The sequence below is a fragment of the Meriones unguiculatus genome, chromosome 4 (genome assembly GCF_030254825.1).
Source record: "Meriones unguiculatus strain TT.TT164.6M chromosome 4, Bangor_MerUng_6.1, whole genome shotgun sequence".
Classification (NCBI taxonomy): Eukaryota; Metazoa; Chordata; class Mammalia; order Rodentia; family Muridae; genus Meriones; species Meriones unguiculatus.
This window is the reverse complement of record NC_083352.1, coordinates 37,186,841-37,209,654: the sequence shown is the minus strand read 5'-3', so window position 1 is coordinate 37,209,654 and position 22,814 is coordinate 37,186,841. Positions and strand designations below refer to the sequence as shown.

General features: G+C 42.6%; 1 protein-coding gene across 2 annotated transcripts; it reads right to left on the bottom strand.

The window, feature by feature from the left end:
• Window positions 1-7,219: 7,219 nt before the first annotated feature.
• Window positions 7,220-22,651, bottom strand: Ccdc110 (coiled-coil domain containing 110). Of its 2 annotated transcripts, XM_060381281.1 has the most exons (7): window positions 22,564-22,651; window positions 22,102-22,206; window positions 12,936-12,991; window positions 12,524-12,589; window positions 11,132-11,242; window positions 7,783-9,877; window positions 7,220-7,269 (listed from the first exon to the last, which is right to left on the bottom strand). In XM_060381281.1, exons 1-7 carry the CDS (start codon window positions 22,616-22,618, stop codon window positions 7,220-7,222), a joined length of 2,538 nt encoding a protein of 845 aa, XP_060237264.1. In that variant the 5' UTR covers window positions 22,619-22,651. The 2 variants fall into 2 exon arrangements, 1 of the variants encoding a protein (XP_060237264.1); XR_009591223.1 differs by lacking the exons at window positions 7,220-7,269; window positions 7,783-9,877; window positions 11,132-11,242; window positions 12,524-12,589; window positions 12,936-12,991 and adding an exon at window positions 21,258-21,616.
• Window positions 22,652-22,814: the final 163 nt, after the last annotated feature.

The window sequence follows — 22,814 nt, the reverse complement described above, 5'->3', positions numbered from 1 at the left end:
TGGGGGTTGGGGGTGGGGGGTGGGGGGGTGGGGAGTTCTCTTTTTCTGGGGGAAAAGGGAGAGGGGATGGAGGAAAAGGGAAAGGGGAAGCTAGAAGGAGAGGAGGAAGGGGCCACCCTTGGGATGTAAAATAAATAAGAAAATAAAAAAGTAAAAAATTGCATTGACAGTTACTTGGGTCTTATATCAAAATTTCTTAACATCAGAGTCTTATATCAAAACTTAACATCAGAGCTAACATTTTCGATTCACTTCTGTGACATAACTCACGTATTTGCAGCATTGTAGTGAGATGTGTGCTTTAATGTGAATCGTATCATGCCTTCTATTTATAACTTGGGCAAAGCCCAGGATTATTTTATCCATGTTAATGCTGGCATGAGCTGAACGGTGGTCTTAACTACAGCAGTGCAGGTAAGCTAATTTCTTTTGTAACCCGTCTTGTTCCTCACTAGCTGCCCCAAACTCACTCTCTTGTAGCATCTTATCTCAGTCCTGTGTTTTAAAATAAATTTAGTAATTCTAGAGGGCTTTTCTAGGATCAGGATAGTTTCCCAATAATTGAGACAGAAAACTGTTGATTTATTTAACAAGCTTTAAGCACATAACTGGACAGGTGCGACTTATGCTAATTTTCTAAGCTCGTCTGGCTACCTCTCAGCTGCACCCACTCCCCAACGTACTGGCCAATATTCGTCCAGTCTGGGCTGGATCTGCTCCATTAGGCCACATCTCTTCTCTCCATCTTTCTCCTTTCTTCTTCCTCTCTTTTCTTCCTGCCTTCATGGTCCCTATCTGAAACCCCAAGCCCAGGAACCTAAGCCCTGGCAACTTCTCTTCTGCCCAGTTACAAGCTGTCAAGCCTTTTTTCTTAACCATCGGAGATCATTGGGGAGCAAAGTTTACATAACAAAGACTGGTATAGATGAGAATGCAACCAGATCTTGGGGCCCAGAATTTAGTATTTGTATATGTAGCACTAGATCAACCCCCAAAACTCCTACTTTTGAGTTCAGTTTTAAAAGATGCAACTGTAATTAGCTGTAGCTCACAAACCACACAGTTAGATTGGTAATTGTATAGATTTTAATAAAATCTACAAATACAAACCTATTATATCAAAATAATACATGTATTGTGGGGATTGTTTTGTATTATCTATTAGTACACAGCTACAAATTGGTCTTGGCTGTACAGAACCAGTAAAGACTAATGTCACCAAACAATCACATTACATTACATGCATGAGGTTGTCTTTAAGATGGTCTTCATGTTGAGGTCTTTGATTCACGTGGACTTTAGTTTTGTGCAGGGTGATAAATATGGATCTATTTGTGTTTTTCTACATTTAGACATCCAGTTAGACCAGCACCATTTGTTGAAGATGCTGTCTTTTTTCAAGTGTATGGTTTGGCTTCTTTGTCAAAAATCAAGTATCTGTAGGTGTGTGGGTCTATTTCTGGGCCTTCTATTCAATTCCACTGATCTATGTAAGTACCATGCAGTTTTTATTACTATTGCTCTGTAGTATAGCTTAAGAGCAAGGATGGAGCTACCTCCAGATGATCTGTTGCTGTACAAGATCATTTTGGAAGTTCTATGTTTTTTTTGTTTGTTTGTTTTTCTTTATGAAATTGAGAATTGTTCTTTCAAGTTCTGTAAAGAATTGTGTTGGTATTTTGATGGGAATTGCATTGAATCTGTAGATTGCTTTTTGCAGGCTGGCCATTTTTTCACTATGTTAATCTTACCTATCCACGAGCATGGGAGATCATCTGATATCTTCTTTAATTTCTTTCTTCAGAGACTTGAAGTTTTTTTCAAACAGGTCTTTCACTTGCTTGGTTAGAGTCACACCAAGGTACTTTATGTTATTAGTGGCTATTGTGAAGGGTATAGTTTCCCTAAATTCTTTCTTGGCCCTATTGTCTTTCGTATATGGAAGGGCTACTGATTTTTTTTTAGTTAATTTTGTATCCAGCTACTTTGCTGAAGGCGTTTATCAGCTGAAGGTGTTTTCTGGTAAAATTTGTGGTCATTCATATATACTATTATATCATCTATGAATAGTGATACTTTGACTTTTTCCTTTCCAATTTGTATTCACTTGATCTCCTTCAGTTGTCTTATTGCTCTAGCTAGAACTTCAAGTGCTATGTTGAAGAGATATGGAGAGAGTGGGCAGCCTTGCCTTGTCCCTGATTTTAGTGGGATTGATTTAAGTTTCTCTCTATTTAATTTGATGTTGGCTATAAGCTTGCTAAATATTGCTTTTACTATGTCTAGGTATGTGCTTCATATCCCCGATCTCTCCAAAACTTTAAACATGAATGGGTGTTGGATTTTGTCAAATGCTTTTTTGGCATCTAAGCAGATAAGTGTTTTTTTTTTCCTCTTCTGTTTGTTTATATGGTGGATTACATTGATGGATTTCCGTATATTGAACCACCCTTCCATGCCTGGGATGAAGTCTACTTGGTCATGGTGGATGATATCTTTGATGTGTTCTTGGATTTGGTTTGTGAGTATTTTATTGAGTATTTTTACATCAATGTTGATAAGAGAGATAGAAGTTTTTACATCAATGTTGATAAGAGAGATAGAAGTTTTTTGTTGGGTCTTTGTGTGGTTTTGGTATCGAGGTTACTGTGGTCTCATAGAATGAGTTTCATAATTTGTTTCTATTTTGTAGAAAAGTTTGAAGAGTATTGGTCTTAGCTCTTCTTTGCACGTCTGGTAGAATTCTGTGCTGAAACCATCTGGTCCTGGGCTTTTTTTTTTTTTTTTTTTTTTTTTTTTTTTGGCAGGGAGACTTTTGAGGATTGCTTCTATTTCCTTGGGGACTATAGGACTGTTAAATCTATTTACCTGATCTTGGTTTAACTTTAGTAATGGAATCTATAAAGAAAATTGTTCATTTCATTTAGATTTTCAAATTTTGTGGCATATAGGTTTTTGAAGTAAGACCTAATGATTCTTTGAATTTCCTCAATGTCTGTTGTTATGTCCCCCTTTTCATTCCTGATTTCATTTCTCTCTGGCTTTTAGTTAGTTTGGCTAAGGGTTTGTCTATCTTATTGATTTTCTTAAAGAACCATCTCTTGGTTTCATTGATTTTTGGAATTGTTTGATTTGTTTCTAATTTATTGATTTCAGCCCTGAGTTTGATTATTTCCAGCCATCTACTCCTCTTTGGTGTGTCTGCTTCTCCCCCAACCCCAGGGCTTTCAGGCATACAGTTAAGTTGCTTGTATGAGATGTCTCAAACTTCTTTCGGAAGGCACTTAGTGCTACGAACTTTCCTCTTAGCACTGCTTTCATTGTGTCCCATAAGTCTGGGTAAGTTGTGCCTTCATTTTCATTGAATTTTAGGGAGTCTCTAATTTCTTTTTTTCTTCCCTGATCCAGCTGTCATTGAGTAGAGAGTTGTTTAGTTTCCATGTTGTTTAGCCAGCCATTTACCTCTGCTATAAAGCATCTAACAACACTGTTCAATACTTGAAACAAGGTTTGTAGATGGTAAGTGGACCATGGAGGAATTAACTAGTCCAACAGAAAGTAGGAAATGGGTTTGAACTCATTGGCACAGGACCCTGAAAATGCAGATATTAAGACCAACAATTCCTAAACAGGACCTAATGAAACAAAGGTTTCATATAGCGAAAGAAACCATCATTTGAACAGAGAGGCAGCCTACAGAATGGGACAAAAACCCTTTTCAGTTCAGGTTTAGTAGACATTACAAGAGAATAATGGGTTGATGTCCTGCTATTGGTACATCAGATGGTTGCCTCCAGCATAGCTCAGGCCATTCCTGCCAGCGGAAGACTGACTTCCCCAATCCTGTACAAAAAGCGTGTCTAGACTCACACCTTATTTTATGCTTAAGCATGAATAAGGTGCTGGATTTTCTTTTCCTGGATACTCAATGCGGCCTGGCATAAAAACAGCCCAGTGTTCAGCTTCTGCTTGGAGAAATATTCTTTGCTCTTTTGGACATCAGGCTTGATGGTTTATTACTGCCAAGTTTCCAGCCAGCCAGACACTCTTTGTCATGTTTTCTCAGGCTGAGTTAGTCTCAGAATCTCACCCACAGAGCAGCTAAGGGAAAGATCATGTGAAGTCTATGGCAAAGGCCATCTTTTTTTTTGCCAGTGGTAACGAGGCCCCTGAGGGAGATAACCTCTCTAGCCTTTAAGATTCCACAATCCTGAATAATGGTGTGCTTGGGATCTAGTCCTAGGGAATGTGTGTGGGTCCCAATCCTCTTTGTTTCTTTTGTGGGTGCATGGATCCATGCCAGATGACACAAGTGAGGAGCCACAGAAGCACCAGTTATTTGGCAGTGTGTTTTCAGTTAATCTACTGTAACACTGAAAGCGATGGTCTCCGAGGGGCTCACGAAAGAGAAGTCAAGAGCATAAAAGAAGAACTCGGTATATTATCTTTTGTATTAGTCTCATATCTTTGAATTGATCATCTGGCATAACAACTGTAGCTTCAAATTTTGAGGAAAGATACCTGTTTTTAGCATGTCTAGAAGTCATCTTGCTCTCAGCAAATCCACATGTCACTGAGACAAAATCCACCACAGGAAGGGAGGAAGAAGAGCAAAATGGGAAAAATATTACTAACTATATACCCAACAGAGGACCAGCGCACCGTCTAACCCTGGTCATACACCTGACAGAGATCCTGTGCACCTCCTAACCCTGGTCATACACCCGACAGGACCAGCGCATCTCCTAACCCTCATCAGAGAAGCTGCTTCTTGCAGTAGGTGGTAATTAACACAGAGACTTACACTGGACAGTGTTTAGAGACGGGGAGACTTTGGGATTCTGAGCCCTGACTGAGATGTCTCTGTCATACCTCTCCCCCGTAGAGTTCAGGGATCATCTATGTGAAGTGGAGGCAGAAAGACTGTAGGGTCTGGAGGTGATGGGTGACTCTAAGGAAACGGTGTCTTCCAGACATGACAGGTGCACATATATGAACTCACAAGACCTGCACCAGCCCAAGCCACAAAACTCTCAGCACACTCTTAGCCCAGCCAAGAAGCTATTCCCCAATAACAGCTTCCGGGAGAGGAACAGTCATTTTTCTTCAATTACCATTGATGCTGGACTTATCAAGCACATTCCAGGGCAGGCATCAAGCTCAGGAGCAGGTGGCCAACACAAATTGGACTCCATGTTTTTTTGTTTGTTTGTTTGTTTGTTTGGTGGCTTTCTTTTGTGTTTTTGTTTTATTCATTTAAGAAAACACAAAATTAGGTGGGTAGGGAAGGGGTTCTAGGAGTGCTGGGGGCATGAGAAAGAATATGATAAAAGTATGCTGGATGAAATTCTTGAAGTATAAATTAAAAAAAGAAAGAAAAAAAAAACATGAGGGGAAAGAATCCTAAAAGCGGCTGGAAAGCTCAGCCGCAGTACAGCATATCTTTTGGAAATAGTCCCAAGACTGCTGTTTCTACAAATACTGCTTGATCTTTCTATCTGTAAGTGTTGCAGCTCATACCTGCTACAGATATATGTGTGTGTATAAATGGCCGGTGCTAGCCATGGGTATTGGAACAAATTGGCCTTTTGAGACTCTTAATTCTCTTAATTTGCACTACTTAGCAGAAAGAATTTTCATGAAGACTGAATTAAAAGCATTTTCCAAGTTGCTTTAACAGCCTATTTCATTCTTAGAATCAAGTAATTTGTTATAAGTTGATTTATTAATCGGACTTTTTCTTGTTTATTGCTACATTTTCAATTGTGGTATTTTGTTTAAATTCAATGCTCACTGTGTGTTGGAAGCCGTTCCATGTATCATTCTATTTAAATATGTTTGTGCTTGTTACTCATTTGTTACTTCATTTGTTCATGGAGCAAATGAAGAAATGGAGGCGAGAAAGGTTGAATCTCATGTTCAAGACAGGACAACCAGCAGTGGGAAAGACAGGCATTCTCATTGCTTAGAGCTATCAATTTATCATTATATTGTGTTCCCACACAAATTCTTCAATTTTCCACAATTAAGAGGATTACTCAAAGTTTTTAAGTTATAGTATTCCCTGTACAGCCTGTGTCAAAATTAGAGAACAGGGTAATATAATTTATTTACTTGTAGATAATCAAATATAAAATGCAAACCAGTCGAGAAAAATTGAGAAGGCCTGCTTCCAGTTTTTCCTATGGCATATCTTATGAAGGAAATTGATTAGAAATCTATAGGATATGAGTAGAAAACAATAATTATTTCATTTAAAAACCTTCAAAGGAAATTTGCAATGCTTACTCTATAGGGAGAGACATAAAGCTCCATATTGTCTAAAGTTTTCGATGTTCAGAGTTCTGTATCTCTGTCTCACCAAATGCCTGTCCATCGTGGGAGAGCGGTTTATTCATTTGCCCTTCATTTACAAACAGCAAGGGGCTCCCACACTCCGGGCATGGTTCTGGCACTGAGACATAGCGCAAACGTGGAAGGCGACACCTGGAGTTTTAGAGGCCAAGACTTTCCTAATACTACCCCCGGACAAAGTCTTTGCAAGAAAATGTACAAACCGATGTCCCATTGTCGAAGAAATTCTTAATGATTGATATAAAAATGAGCCCAGGAGTATACATTAAAAGACCAATAATCCGGCCTGGTAGGGTTTAGTCCAGGAATGAGAGGTGTTTAAAAATTAATATAACAATGTATTAAGGAGGAAAAAAAACCATTGCTTCGATTAATGACTGAAAGGCCTCTGAAAAATTTTCAACAAAGAGTTGCAGAGCCAAAATACGTTAGCTAGCTGGGTCCTCTGTGGCAAAGGGAAACCGTGCTTCCGCATGGGCTCTTTTGAGATAGAGCAGGTTTCTCCCCTACGATCTAACCTGCTGTGTGGCTCTCAGAGTTGTCTGTGGCAATCTGTTTGGGGGACCAGTGCAAACACGAGGATGCTCTGGCCAAGCGCTTAGAGTGGCCAGCTTTTCTTACTCTCTTACCCAAATCTTCACGCTCCCACTGGCTTCCGTGAAACCATGAAAGAGTGATACCTGAGCTTAGAGTCTGATACCAGATTTCTCATAGTTGGTGACACTCTAATATCTATTTTAAAACTGGTTTAATCATGTATAAGGTCTTTAGAACCAGAGGTAAAAATTATTTCGATATTATTTCTATGGGGGAAAATTACTTGGAAAAAAAGTTTCTTAAACACTGATTTTTTTTTTTTAGAAATTTATTTACGTATCTTTGATGGAAGCCGTTGATAGAGTTTATGTGGAGTTCCTGAAAAAGAAAAGGAGATGTCTTAAAGCTGCGAATGCTAAGCATACATCTCAAATGTAACTTGACAAACACGCTGTGTGCAAGGTGTACACAGTAATATAAGTAGAATACGGATTTTATCTACAGAACAAACCTCCTAAATGATTCCATTACATAACAAAGCAGATTAAAAAAACATCTTACAAAACTAAACTGTATTCATCTTTATGTTCTCTTCTTACCTCTTTTAAGGATTTATTTATCTACTTATTTTTGTGTGCCTATATGTGTGTCTCTGTGTGGATTTCCTCATGAGAGTGCAGGAGGAGGGCATTGGATTCCCTGGAGCTGGACTCACATCACAGGTCGATGCGTGCTGGCAACCAAGCTTGGGTCCTCCAAAAGGGCGCTACATACTCTTAACCTCCGAGCCAGCTTCCTAAGCCCCTCCTCTTAGTTCTATACCCTGGTTGGTGCTAACGAGCTAGAAGGAGTCTTAAAGATGCCTCGATGTATCTGTCAGAATGTACACACCTTTCAACTCAGAAGCCGAAGGCCTACTCCTAAGACGGGGGGCATCTTCATAGGCGTCGTAGTTGTCAAAATAGAATTTCTCTCTTCTTGAAATATAATTTGATTTTGATACACCGTTGTTGTGACTGGAGACTTTATCGCTTAAACTCAAATAGTCTCGCTGAAGATTCCGCATCTCAAATTCCAGGGTGTCCCTCTCGTTTTCTACGCTTCTCGCGTAGTTCTCCAAGAGCACCTTGTCTTCCGTGAGCCGGCTGATGCTGTTCTCAAACTTGGTGTTTTCGTGACTGTGTTTCTTCAGCTCTTCCTTCAGGATCTGGTTATCTGTCTTTATCTCCATGACCATTTTGGACAGCATCTCACACTCCTGGCTGATTTCCGCCAAGTTGTTCTTGTAAATGCTCGCCTCGGATTTTGCGCTTTTGATCTCTTTCAGGAAATTCTCTTTCTCGGCAGCCTGGTAGCTCTGAATCTCCTTGAGCTTTCTCTCCAACGTCTGTCTGGCGGAAGCGGATTCCTGGAGCGCGGCGCCGAGGTTCACCTTCTCCGTCTTCGCCGCTTCCAGGATGTGAAGGAGCGAGTCCTGTTCGGCTTTGGCCAGTCTCTCCTTCTCTTTGAGCTGCAGCACCTCTAGCTGGCTCTCCCTCAGGCCACTCTCAAGCGAGCCTTTATCCTTCAGGAGCTGGCACACGTTCTTCTCCAGGATCTCCCGTTCATCTTGTACCAACAGCGCGTTTGTTTTCATGGCTTCTATTTCTAGACTCATCCTGTTGTTTTCGTTCTTGAGAAGGGCCAGGTCGTTCTGGGATTTGTGCTCCTTGCCTTTGAGGTGGTCGACCGTCTCCGTCAGCTGCTGCGTTTCCAGGGAGAGCTGGCTGTTTTTTTCCTGCAGCATTTTGTGGTGGCCTTGGAGGACGTTATACGTGTTGAGGATTTTCTTGAGTTCGCGGAGGCAGTTGCTCCTGTCCTCTTCTGCTTTGGTTAACGTTTGCTGGAGAGCACTCTTCTCGTCAGCCAGAGATCGCAGTTGCTTCTCGTAGGTCTCCACCCTCTGGATCAGGGACTGGGTGGTAAAGATGAGGGGATTCATTTTGGTCCTGAGGGCCAGGTTTTCATTCTCCAGCTCTGCCACTCTTTTCTGATTCTGCACGGATTCTTTTAGGTAATTCTGTAGGTAATGAATCTTGGCAACACACTGCTCAGGCAAGCAACTGGCTTCCGGTGACTTCTCATTTACAGTCGTTATTGATCCTTGGTTTGCCGGGCATGGCTGCCCCTCTCTGTTTTTCGTTTCGTTCTCCACTGGGTCAAGGAACGACGGAGTGTGCCTGGGAGCTCGGGAGTGGAATTTTAAATCCGTATCTTTATTCTTGTCACTCCTTTTCCCCCGGCATATTTCACTCTTGTATAATTTTTTACATTTCCTACAAAAATTCACATGCAGTTTGGCCACTGTCTCCCTGAGCGGGAGTAGTTTGCATACCAATGCCTCTAGTTCGGAAATTCTCTTCGACTTGATGTCTTCACTTAAGTTACCATCCGTACCTTCTTCCCGAATAAAGTTAAGCTTTGAGCTGTGGACGGGAAACAGCTTCTGTTGACCGTGACTGTGAGAGTTTGCATCACTCTGGAAAGTATGAAGTTCATTCGTAAGTGCCAATTCCCTGTCGTTCGACTTCTGAAGCTCTTCTTTCATGTGTTTGATAGAGTGGCAAATGTCATCTAAGTTTTCACAAAATCCATGCTTCAGAAAAGGGACAGTGATTCTGGATTTCTCCGGAACCATGGTTGCAGCTTGAGGCGTCACAGTCTGAGGAGCCTGTGGTAGATACTGGTTAAGACTGAAACTCTTCATGGTGTTGGGCTGTTCTGAAGTGTTCATAGCTCTGCTGAGAGGTGGGCTCTCTGCTGCGGTTCTCAGGCTCTCCAGAGCAAACACGTCCTGGGCGTGTATCTGGGGTGGGATGTTTATGCTTTGAGAGAGACCATTGCCATTATTACTACTGAAGTTTTCTTCCATTGAATAAAGAGTCTCAGGATCCTCAAAGTGATTACTTCTCTTGATAGAAAGTATTCCTTCTTGCTTCTCATTAGACTAGGAGGAATAGAAACTATACTATAAATACACTGTCGTTTGCCACAAAATTAAGAATATTTGGGGAAGATTATTGTGTATAACCATATTGAGTATTTCACCTACCGATCAAAAAAGCCTGTATGTGTCACCCCATCTTTCTGGGCATGAACAAAGAAAGTAACACCAACTGTCTTTAGATCCACAACCCTGGCCCTTACAGAGTGCTGTAGGGCTGCCCTTCCTTCCTCAGAGGGTGAGATGCGTGGGCTCACCTCTTAATTTCAGAGGTAGAAATGTAGTAAATACAGTATGCCTCAAGAAAGTATGCTAGGTAGATAGGCCACATGGTAATCAAGGAAAACAAGTGTTTCTGCTACTGGGCTATTTGTTAGCCTTTGCTTCCATTCCTGGTTTTGAAAGGGTGATTTTAGGACCACAACTGTCCTGGAAATGTAAATTTCTAGCCAGCCCGGGCAATACTGGCCATTCTGGTTTGGAGCTTTTTTTTTTTTTTTTTTTTTTAATAGAACTTTTTCGTGGTTTGTCAATCCCCTCTGGGCAGGTAGGCTACCCAAACTGCTTTGAACTTGCTTGGGAAATTTTAGCACCTAGATGAAAGTGAAATGCCTCTTATACCCTCCTAAAGAAATAGCCACATTCTATAGTAGAGGTAAACATACTTCTTTTAAGGTTTTCAGGACAGATATTTCCTTATTTTCATCTCTGATCATCCATTGTTCCTGTGAAGAGAGAGAAGGCAAAGGTGAAAACAAGCCAGTTCTAGGGATGGTTCTTTTTTAATTTATATTAATTACAGTTTATTCACTTTGTATCCCATCTGTAGCTCCCTTCCTCCTCCCCTCTCTCCCTCTTCTTCACCCATGCCCCTCCCCCAGTCCACTGACAGGGGAGGACTTCCTCCCCTTCCTTCTGATCCTAATCTATCAAATCTCATTAGGAGTGGCTGCATTGTCTTCCTCTGTGGCTTGGTAAGGATGCACCACCCTGAAGGGAGGACTCTGGCTAAGATGCTCAATCCCTGCTCAGAAAGGCAAAGAGGATGGACATCAGAAGAGGGAGAAAACAGGGAACAGGACAGGAGCCTATCAAAGAGCGCTTCTGAAAGGCTCTACCCTGCAGGGTATCAGAATAGATGCTGAGACTTATAGCCAAACTTTGGGCAGAGTGCAGGGAATCTTATGAAAGAAGTGAGAAATAGTAGGGATGGTTCTTAACTATCAGAAGGGAGCAATGATTTGTAAGAAAACATACCAAATCCTTTTCAGGCTGTATGCTGAATACTAGACTTTTTTCTGAGTTAAATTGTGGGTTTTCTACTTCAACAATGCTCTTGTTTAATATTTCACTGATTTCAGACTGGACCTTTTAAAAGATAATGTGAGAACGTTGGAATTTGAATTAGGGTTTGTGAGTTTGTACATATACAGAAGCACAAAATGGAAAGACACCTTTACATTTCTTGTACATAAGAAGTACTTTGCCATTAACAGAATAAGTTAAATTTATTTATTGTAATCTCTGCCGTTAAGGGACTCTTAAGAAAAGACGGTGTTTGTGACAAAAATCAGAAGCATTTAGTAAAACAGTAAAATTTTGTGAACTATATTAATAATGTTAGAGGCTTTACTTTTTACATTGTGGAGTAAATAAGACATCTTTTGACTTCCAGCATCCAACTGGAATGCATCCTGTCACATGGAACAAAGTTTGTCTTCTGCTTTGCCACACTTGCATTCAATATGCGGGTACGGAGTCAAAGTTTGCTGCCAGGATGTTAATGACTGTGGGTTGTGTTTGAGTGTGAGTGTGTCTGTGAGTGTGTCTGCTACACACACTCTATTCTACTCAACCTGATTTCTCCAGATGAAATCTGTATGCCTTTGATGATACCGGTACTGCCTTTAGCTGCAAGGCTAGGTCTGACTTGGCATCAAGTCTCTCTCTCTCTACAGAGTGATGGTCATGAATCCCTTCTGAGCCAGTCTGTGGCACTCAGAATCAGAGCAAGAGACATTAGCATAACCTATTTTCAGAACAAAGTGTTTTCTCTCTCCCTCTCCCTTTTCCTTCTTCACCCTTCCCTCTCCTTCCCCCTCTTCCTCCTCACTTGAGTTTAGAAGCTCAGAGATTTGGAGCTCCTTCCATCCCCTTTTCCAAGATGTGGAATCTGACAACACCCCATCCTGAAAGCAGATCAGGGTGTGGCTGAGACTTGCTCCTGATGACCAAAGTCTTGATCATATCGATCATGCCACAGAAGTTCCTAGGATCTTCAGGGACTTGAGGTAATAGATTTACATATCCTCTCAGAGCCACGTTGAGTTCCAGTTTAAATCTTAGAGTGTGAGTCTTTATTTGTAGGAAGAATTCTTTACTTACTGCAAGGTGAGGATCAAGTCCAAGGTTCTGTCCATAGGACAGAAACAGTCAATCTCATCTGCTCCAGGCAACACTTTAAATACAAGTGCCTTTTCTTTTTGCCTCACAGCCAAGAAGACGGGAAATTGTACTTCATTCCAAATAAATCCCAGCCTGAAATACATTGTCACCTCTAGCGTATTAAACTCCGCATCCACTTAACAACTGGCTACTGACGTTACCTTAAACTAGGAGATTTCCTACATATGGCTACAACAATCATACCATGCTAACATTTTGTAGAGTTTGCATCCGTAGAGCCTGAAATGACTCCAGCTGAAGCTGAAGGACCTGTAATGAGATTTAACAAAGTGTCAAATGTTGAAGGACCTGGACTGAGATTTAACAAAGTGTCAAATGTTACGCTTTCAGGTGGCCAAACATAGTCTTCAAATACTATGACAAGAAGAAAAAAAAAATCCCCCAATGTGGCTTATTTCCAAAAAGGATCACATGAGTCAGCTGACTCATTCTTCACTATGCTGCTGACATTTCATGCATGTTCATGAACATTTTGGGGGCGGAGGGTTGTGTGGAATCTCCATGCACATGCATGAATGTTTTTGTGTGACTACTGTGGAAGGTCCAGTCTTCATTTAGGAAGGATTTTGCACATATTTAAATGAAACAGACTCACTTTCAATGCTGATTGTGGTTGGATTTGATTTTCTGGTCCTGATATGCAGCCATATTCTAAGGAGCAAAATAAAGAACATGCATCATTGAATTCCTAAATTTATTTTTGTTTGTTGTTCGGTTTTACAAGATAGAACCAGTTTCTCTGCCTAGCACTAGCTGTCCTGGAACTCGCTCTGTAGACCAGGCTGGCACTGAACTCAAAGAGATCCACCTGCCTTTGTTTAGGGAGGACTGAGATCAAAGGCGTGCAACACTGCTGCCTGGCTTAATTCCTAAATTAATTTTGCAGAAACTGCTACAGAGAGCACTCTCTCAATCCAGATATTGAGACAGAGTTAATGAGAAGGTTTGATACTTACATTTTCCTAAGTACACATTAATTTTTTTTTCTAGGAGGATTAACCATGTTTTAAAAATTTTATTAATTTTTTTATTAATTACAGTTTATTCACTTTGTTATCCCAGCTGTAGCTCCCTCTCTCATCCCCTCCCAATTCCACCCTCCCTCCACTGATAGGGGAGGTCCTCCTCCCCTTCCTCCTCCCCTTCCTGACCCTAGCCTATCAGGTCTCATCAGGACTGGCTGCATTGTCTTCTTTTGTGGCCTTGTAAGGCTGCTCTTCCCTCAGGAGGAGGTGATCAAAGTGCCAGCCACTGGGTTCATGTCAGAGACAGTCTCTGTTTCTCTAACTAGGGAACCTACTTGGACACTGAGCTGCCATGGGCTACATCTGTGCAGGGGTTCTAGGTTATCCCCATGCATGGTCCTTGGTTGGAGTATCAGTCTCAGAAAAGACCCCTGTGCCCAGATTTTTTGGTTCTGTTGCTACAGTAAATTTAAGCACAGCTCTCACTTTTAAGAAGCACCTACTTGTGGGGACAGGGAGATGACAGAGCCAGTAAAAGTACTTACTCCTCAACCCTGATGATCTGAGTCTGATTCCTGGAACCCATGCAAAGATGCAGGGAGAAAACTGAGTCCATACGCTTGTCCTCTGACTTTCACAATGTCACCATGGCACAAGTATGCACCACCTCCCACAGTTTATTACTTAAAAATAATTTAAATGTGTGCATTTTGGGGCATTGGGGTATGGCTGCTATGCATGCATGTGTGTGTATGTTGGGGTGGTATCTCCAGGATTAAACTCCATTTGTCAGGCTTGGCAGCAAGCACCCACACCCATTGAGCACCTCAGCAGCTGAAATTATTATTATTATATTTAAAGATAGGGGAATCTCAGTATGTAACCCTGGAGAGCCTGGAATCCACTATGTAGACAAGGCTGGCCTTGAACTCACAGAAATCCTCCTACTTCTGCCTCCTGAGTGTTGGGATTAAAGGTATGGGTCACCACACCTTGGTTATATGTATGTGTTTGTGCATGTGTGTACAGGCATGTGTGTATATATGTATAATATATTTTATATTTTACAAAATAAAAAATAGAAAATATTTACTTGGGGTCATGGCAATGCTTTTACTTTTGTAAGAAACCATTCTATTTCTGAGCCACAGACTTCATTGAAACAAAACACAACAATCCCCAGGCTACTAGAGACTCTTGATAAATGGACTGTATAGGTCTTGTCTTTTGTGAAATTACCACGGAGATGATTTCCTTGACTCAAGATGAATGCACAGTGCATTCTATCTCCCGAGCTCCCAATCGAAGGTCTTTAAAGAACAATTTGTGCTTTCTCTTGGGGAAGGACGTTTGTGTGCCCAGTCCTTTGGCCCCTCTTGGCTATGTAAAAATAGGACGTAGAACCGGAACACTTCCTTATCAACAGCAGAGTCTTCACAGGGTTTGGTGAACTCATTCTCCTCTTGTGGGAAGACCTTCCCCATTGCAGAGTCAACGTTCTTTGTTCCTTCGTGCTGCTCACATGGCTGTGTCCTGTGATACCAATCTTGACACACTCACTCCCATCTCTGTCCCCTCAGAACAGAGCCTAAGGGTCTTGCTGCTATAGCATAAGAGAAGTAAATGCGTTCAACTGATGTGCACTGGGGAGAGAGACTGGCTGCGAGGGTAGAGAGGCTGATTGCTGGTGCTGAAGCTGTTCTCTTAGTTCTGTCACTAAACATTTTTTTTCCTGCTCATCTGTTGACTGCTATGTTTTTCTTGGCTGTTCTAAAACCAACATGTCAACAGAAGTCCTCAGGTTGACAAGCAGACTCCTTAGGATGGTAGACAGTGGAGGTCTCAGGCTCAACACCTTCCCAGAGAAGAGATTATGTAGTGATTCAGCCACGTGTTAGGGAACTTGCTTGTTTTCAAAAGTTTTTAAATTAAGAAGTAAAAACATTCTAGCTTCCTGGATGAAATGATTAATTGTGACTGAATGTTCTCCTAGGCTGACACATCTGTCCTTAGAAGCAGTTCATCAAATAGGTCTCCAAATCCTCTCTTCTGGCTTAGTGACCCATCAGATGATACCGGAGTTGGTTGTCAAGTGCAGACATCTCCTTTGCCATTTTGGTCCTCACTACTGACAAGGCAACATTAGTTCAGAACCTGGAGATGTGTAGCCAACTGAAGAATCCTACCTCAGTTGGAGGACAGAGAGGGATAGACAGCCTACCCGGAGATCACTTATTTCTGCCTCTCATTGGGAAGCTGAGACCAAGGTAGGAAAGTGTTTCAAAGACTTTTAGACTCTAAAGATACCCAATGTACTTCCATTAGTCATGAAAAAAAGTCACCTAGAATTCTACCATCCAGAAGCAGCCACTGTTAATTTTAGAGAACCCTTCAGCTCTCTCTCTACACGCTCATATATACATACATGTGTATATATGTGTGTGTATATATATAATGAATGTTAGAGCAGGGAGGATAGAAGGAAATTGGACCTCTTATATAGTGTTAGAGGGAACATAAATTAGCATGCCTGTTACAGAAAATAGTGTGGATGTAAATGACTGACATAACCACCATGGTAATCCCACTACAGGTAGATTCCCAAGGGAAATGAAACCACGGTGTTGAAGAGATGTTTTCACCTGCAAGTTTATCAACCTTAGTGCTTGTCATATGATGACTGAAAAAGGTGGAGTGCATACACAATGAGCTAAGAAAGAGAAGGAAATTTTATTCTTTAAAAATTATGTGTATACAATAAGGACATTTGCTCAACCATGTTTGTAGCAGCTTTATTTGAGACAGCCCAGATGCCTCTCAACTGAAGAATGGATGCAGAAATTGTGGTACATCTACACAATGGAGTATTACTCAGCAATGAAAAATAAGGAAATCATGAAATTTGCAGGTAAATGGTGGGAACTGGAAAGGATCATCCTGAGTGAGCTGTCCCAGAAGCAGAAAGACACACATGGTATATACTCACTTATATGGACATATAGCACAGGATAAACCTACTAAAATCTGTACATTTAAAGAAATTAATCAAAAGAGAGGACCCTGACTAAAACGCTCATTCTCCATCCTGAAAGGCAAAGAGGATGGACATCAGAAGAAGAAGAAAACAGGAAACAACCTAGAAACCTGCCACAGAGGGCCTCTGAAAGGCTCTGCCCTTCAGACTATCAAAGCAGACACTGAGACTTGTGGCCAACTGTTGGGCAGAGTGCATGGAATCTTATGTAAGAAGTGGGAAATAGTAAGAGCTGGAGAGGACAGGAACTCCACAAGGAGAGCAACAGAACCAGAAAATTTGAACACAGGGGTCTTCCAAGAGACTCATACTCCAACCAAGTACCAGGCATGGAGATAACCTAGAACCCCTGCACAGATGTAGCCCATGGCAGTTTAGTGTCTAAGTGGGTTACATAGTAATGGGAACAGGGACTGCCTCTGACATGAACTGATTGGCCTGCTCTTTGATCACCTTCCCCTGAGGGGGGAGCAGCCTTACCAGGCCACAGAAGATGACAATGCAGCCACTCCTGATGTGATCTGATAGACTAAGATCAGAAGGAAGGAGAGGAGGACCTCCCCTATCAGTGGACTTGGGGAGGGGCATACATGAAGAAGGGGGAGGGAGGGTGGAATCGGGAGGGGAGGAGGAAGGGGCTTATGGGGGGAAACAAAGTGAATAAAGTATAATTAATAAAATAAAAAATTATGTGTATAGGTTTTTTTGCCTGCATGTGTGCATACATGTTCTTACATATGTGTGGAAAGGTCATCTCATAGAAGTAGAGAATGGATTGTTGGTTACGACGGTCTGGGAAAAAGTGTGAGAGACAGGGAGGGTAGTTAACAGATGGTGAACAGGGGCTGGTTATAATTGATAACAATTAATTGATTATTTCAAAATATCTGGCAAAGAATTTGAGTGTTCATGACCAAAAGAAATGCTAAACATTTGCTGGGTTAGACACATGAAGTATATTGATATAATAATTACACTATACATGTATATCCAAAGATTTCAATGTGTCACATGAGTATATCTGTATTATGCCAGTCAAAAATGACAATGTATTAAAAGGATTAAGAGCTTGAAATAGATATTTTTTTGTTGTACTCTGAACTGATTTACTCACTGTCAACAAAGATGAGAAAATTAGTATATTTCCTTTCACACATAATAATTCTCTACTCTTTGTATTTGCTACTAAGATTACTTCCGTGCTGGAGTCATTCTGCTCTGTAGCCACAGTTCCAGAAAGTTCTGTACTAAACACAATAGCGCTATGTTTCAGTTAAATATAGTAAACTGCATGTACTAAAGTGGAAAAATAAATAATGGGTTCTTGAGAAACAGCAAGGGGAGATTTATATACGTTGCCTCTCTATATATTTTCTGTCCATCTCCTTCTTCACTGCTGGTCATAGGATAATGGCTTAGCTTTGCACATGTGTCTATTTAAATGCGCCGACTGTTTAGACTTTTCTTTGATGTAATACACACGGTTTATTTTTAAAACCTTTTTATGTGTACGGGTGTTTTGCCCTCACAGGTGTCAGTGCACCACATCTGTGGTTGGTACATCAGGTCAGAAGGTGTCAGAGTCCCTGAGTTACAGATGGTTGTCGGCAACCATGCAGGGTGCCGGGAAGACAAGCCATGCGTGCCCTGGAAGAGCAGCGAGCGCTCTTAACTGCTGAGCCAGGTCTCAACCCCTGTAGGTGACTTCTTATGATGTCTTTTCCTGAATCACAGAGATCTATTCCCTCTGAAATATCGATTCAGCACCAAGCTGGAAATTGGTGGAGGAGGGAAAAAGTGATTTTTGGAAGTACACTGAAAGTCTTTTTGGGCTTGTGATTGCGTTGTTTATATTTTCAGAGAGATGCAGAGGGGGAAGAACTCTTTTAGATATTTGAAGATTAAGCTGTCAGAAGTGTCAAGCACTCTGCTGGATGTGTCATTGATGGGACAGCAATGCGCACTGATGGGCTGCATGAGTGCTGCTGTTTAGATAAAGGCACTTTCTGGGGAGTCTAACAAAGCAGGTAAAATAGCCCTCAGGGAGAACGTGATATGAAGATTTGCAGCTCTCAAGCCTGGGCAACTTTTTTTTCCCAACCTTTTCTGTGCAAGGGAAGAGACTATAGTAGAATGATGCTTACACTGAAGGCATTTGGTCAAGATTTTTTTTTTTTAATTTTTAAAGTTACGTTCACTTATTCTGTGTGTGTGTGTGTGTGTGTGTGTGTGTGTGTACACGCATGCTTGTTAAGAGGTGAAGGTTAGAGAACAAAACTGGTTCTTTCCTTCCACTCAGGTATTGACTTCAGGCTGGTAAGTTCAGCAGCAAACCCCCCTCACCTACCAGGCCATCTCACCAGCCCAAGAGGATTTATTTTTAACTTAATATTGTAGCTACTGGAGAGATTCTAAAATGCTTGTTTGCTCTAAACATATTGCAGAGAGAGAAAGAGAGAGAGGGGGGATGGGTGATTGATTCTGGAGAATGAGGGATGCAATGGTAGAAGAATTCTGAATGAGATGGGATCTCAATGAACCTGGAATTGACTGAGTAGGGCAGTTCTTCCACTGAAACAGGAAGAAGGGAGCTTACCAAATGTGAAGGGGAGGATGGGGGGAATTTTGGTCTGGTTGTTTCTACCTTTTCTATGAGCAGGTGCTGTGAGTTGAGAGGGTGTGAGGAGAGAAATAACATAGTTACCTCAGAGAGGGAGCATTTGAAAAATAACTTACTTTGGTAATAAAGCAAGTGCTTCAAATAGCATTAAGCTAGTCATTTTAGCTTCATGGTACTGCTCAGAAATGAATAGTTTTCTCCAGCAGAGCACTGACAACTTAGTGCAGGCAGAAAATTGGATTCACCTATTTTTAAAGGTAATGAAGGAACTTTTTGTTTCTCTTACGAGTCTCTGGGTATTACTTGTTCCTAAGAAAAAGCACTTTTTAGAATTCAGCGATGCCACATGAAACTATATGATCCTTGAACTGGAAAGAGAATGATCCAAGACCCACAGGAGACAACACAGAACCATGGTTCAGTATGTACTAAGTCTTTTCTAAATGCACAATAGTGGGCGTCACTGAGAGGGAGTGGAACACAGGGCCCCGCCCCTGAAGAAACATACTGTCTATTGAGAATGTAAGAAATACTGTTCATATAAAGCTTGCATTTCCTGTTTCATATTTAAGTGTTGAAATTTTTTAAAAAATGACTTAATTATCAACAGGATGACCTTTTCATAATAAAGGGGAGTCTACTTCCAGCATGCAGAAAATCATGTCATATTCAATAAATGCAGAAAGTGCTAAGTGTGTGCCTGTGCCTAAAGCTAAAGAAGGGCACGGCAAAGTTAAAAGTATAGCACAGAGTTATTCTCGAGTGCTGTGACAATCCTAGTGAGTTCTGAAGAAGCTTGGTGAGTTAGAGTACCCTTTGCCGTAAACGTTATATTATGTCAGCTTCAGCATTAGGCTGCCAGGACGTTGAGTCTTGGCCTTATAACATACTGTGATGTCTGTGCATCAATATACATAAAGTCGTTGGAGCTAGTTGAAGCTTGCTCCATTGCACACGTGTGTGTGCATGTGTGTGTGTGTGTGTGTGTGTGTGTGTGTGTATGGTTCTTACCCCCTTTCCTACCTGCCCCAGAATTTACCCCAGCTCCAGAGAATCAAATTTTGTTCACTCAGAGACAGAGCTGCTGAGTGATCAATTACCAACTTTTTTTTTTAAAGATTTTACATGTGTGGGTGCCCTATCTGTAGGTCACTTGCCAGAAGAGGGCGTCAGATCCCAGTATATATGGTTATGAGTCACAATGTGGTTTCTGGGAATTGAACTCAGAACCTTGGGAAGAGCAGACAGTGCTCTTAAAGGCTGAGCCATCACTCCAGCCCCCACAATAAAACATAATTACATCAAGAGTTTCTATTATTCACTGAGATCAGCTAAAGCTTGTTGGCTGCTAATCAACTAGCAAGTGTTGTTCTTAATAATGCACACATGCTGTGCCACCAAAGCCCAGCAAACTCGACATACAAGCTAGGCACACCAGGCGCTGGGCCTCCCAGGCTTGGAGAGCACAGTGGAGGGTCCCCAGGACTTCCCAGAAGGCATCTGGACTGGCATCCCAGTCTCCAGCTGCAGCGGGACTTCCTAACCTGGCGGCTGCAACAGCACTGAGCTGGCTGAACACGTCAGTCCTCCTGCAGACCAAACAGGACCAAACCAGAGAGCAGAGAGCCCGGATACCCCGATGCCTGTCAATTGCCAACTTTATGCCCCATGTCAGTTAACCCTGGATGTCCAAGCTGGCCCTTGACAGTCCTGGATTCTATCTTCCCCTCCCCACCCCGTTCTACTACAAAATACTCTGAGAAAAGAAACTTCAATGGAAAATGGTTTATTGCAATGTGTAGCAAAGGTACAAGCTATTACTTCAAGGTGAGTCACAGTGGGAGGAGCTTGGGACAGGCAACTGTGATGCATCCATCGTAGGTAAGCAGCAAGCAAGGGAAGAATTCATGCTAGCACTCACCTTCCTTTCTGTATTTATGCTGTCTAGAGCACAGCCAAGGAATGGTGCCGCCCACAGCAGACAGCACTTTCCACCTCAGTCATTGAAATCAATATGGTCCCCACAGGCAGGCCCAGGTGACTCTAGATTCTGTCAAGCTGACAATGGACACTGACCATCACAGATATCAATACAGGGTTGGATACATGAAGTCCTTAAAAATGCTAGGCAGATGAGCAAGTGGATGGCGGGTCAGAAGCAGATCAGGAGTACCTGAGTCAACACACTGGTTATCCTGAAGTTCAAAAGAGACCCTTTCTGACAAGTCAGAGGTTAGTTATGTTAACTAACTGTTCTTATCTCCTGTCTCCACTGAGCCTGGCTTTTATGTGGATTGGGGGTGGGGCGGCGGGGATTTGAGCTCCGTCCTTAACTTTGCCCATCTCCTCAGCCCCTCAGTGCAAAACACGTCATTGCTGTATTGAGGCAACAGCATCTCTCATGACCTTTGGAGATCTCAGAGGTAAACGTCAGGCCAGTTTAATGTCTTCAGCTGTCTTGGAGGATTTCTGTCTCATTCCCTTTCCTGGTTGCTCAGGGAAGACTACAGATCTTCACGCCTGGTGACAGTGACAGAGGAGTGCAGAAATGGTTGGCTCTGTCTTCCTCCGCGTTCCTTCTCTTGAATCAAGTTTTTTTTTTTTTTATCGTTTGAGGTGTGGCCTCTCAGGGTCCCTGCCCGGGTGCTGTGAAGGTCCTAGACCGGCCAAGGTGCAGAAAGAGAATCTGTCCCAAGCTCAGGCTTCTGGTCCCATCATTTCTCTTACCTCATTACCACATGCCTCACACGGGGAACCCAGAACTGGGGTGCTACCCACTAGCCTGCAGGCCACCAGTCCTGGCTCTCTCCCTTGATGTCCATGGTGCACCAGGCCCTTGTGAGAGGAGTGCTGTCAAGCTGGGCTTTTCTCAAGAAAGTGAGATCCCAGTGTCAGTGTTCTCTGGTTCCTCTTGGTTCAGTGGAAACTGTGGCTATTTGGAGTCTTTCAAATATCCTCCCCACGCTATAGCTCATATCCCACAAACATTTACTGTAAAAGAGTAGGGTTTTTTTTTTGGGGAGGGGGTTCGGGAAAGTCATGCATCTTTTAAATGTCTGTCTAAAACGGAAACCAAACCAAAACAAAGTGAAAGAGCAAAACCTCAACTTTCTTTTTTTCCCCCCCGCCCGGAGATTTTTACCTGGTTCACTGCCCCCACGTTCCTTTACCCCGTCAGTGGAATTCAGGATCTGGGATGCTGAAAGGAGAATGGAGTCAACTTCGTCCTCTTCCTCCAGGTGCTTTTCTGGAACAGAACGGAGCACAGCTTTTGGCGAGGAGCTGGAAGGTAGCCTGGGAAGGTGAGGATGCGAGGCGCGGAGATTCCGGAAGCCCACGCCCTCGGCGGCCACCGGAGGGCGCGCCAGGGCCAGGTAGAGACGCAGACTCTGCAAGTAGGACCGGAGGCTGCGGCCCGCCAGGGGGCAGGCGGGTGCTTTCTCGCTGTCTAAGCTGGGGCCCGGAGGCCGGGAAGATCCGCATTCCAGACCCTCCTGGAAACTCGGAAGGCTTTGGGGTGAAGGGACCCGGTGTGGCTCCACTTTCTCCATGTTCCACAGCTCCCCCTTCCCCCCTGGAGGACAGCCTCATGGCTCGCTCTTACCCGGGCTCATGTCTGTCGCTTCAGATCTCTCTACCAACTGCCTTGCCCCAAGCATTCAACTCTGCCGCTTCCAGCCACAGCATCCCGTTGCCTAGTAACGGAGTGGTAGTGAAGCCGCGCCCCCTCCCCTCCCCCTTTCCCACGAGCTGATGGAGAGGACGTGATTGGTCGTCATTTATCAAGGCACACTGATTTTCCCCGTGCACTTGACAAACCACTTGTACAAGGCAGGTATTTCCCTGGGAAGCAGG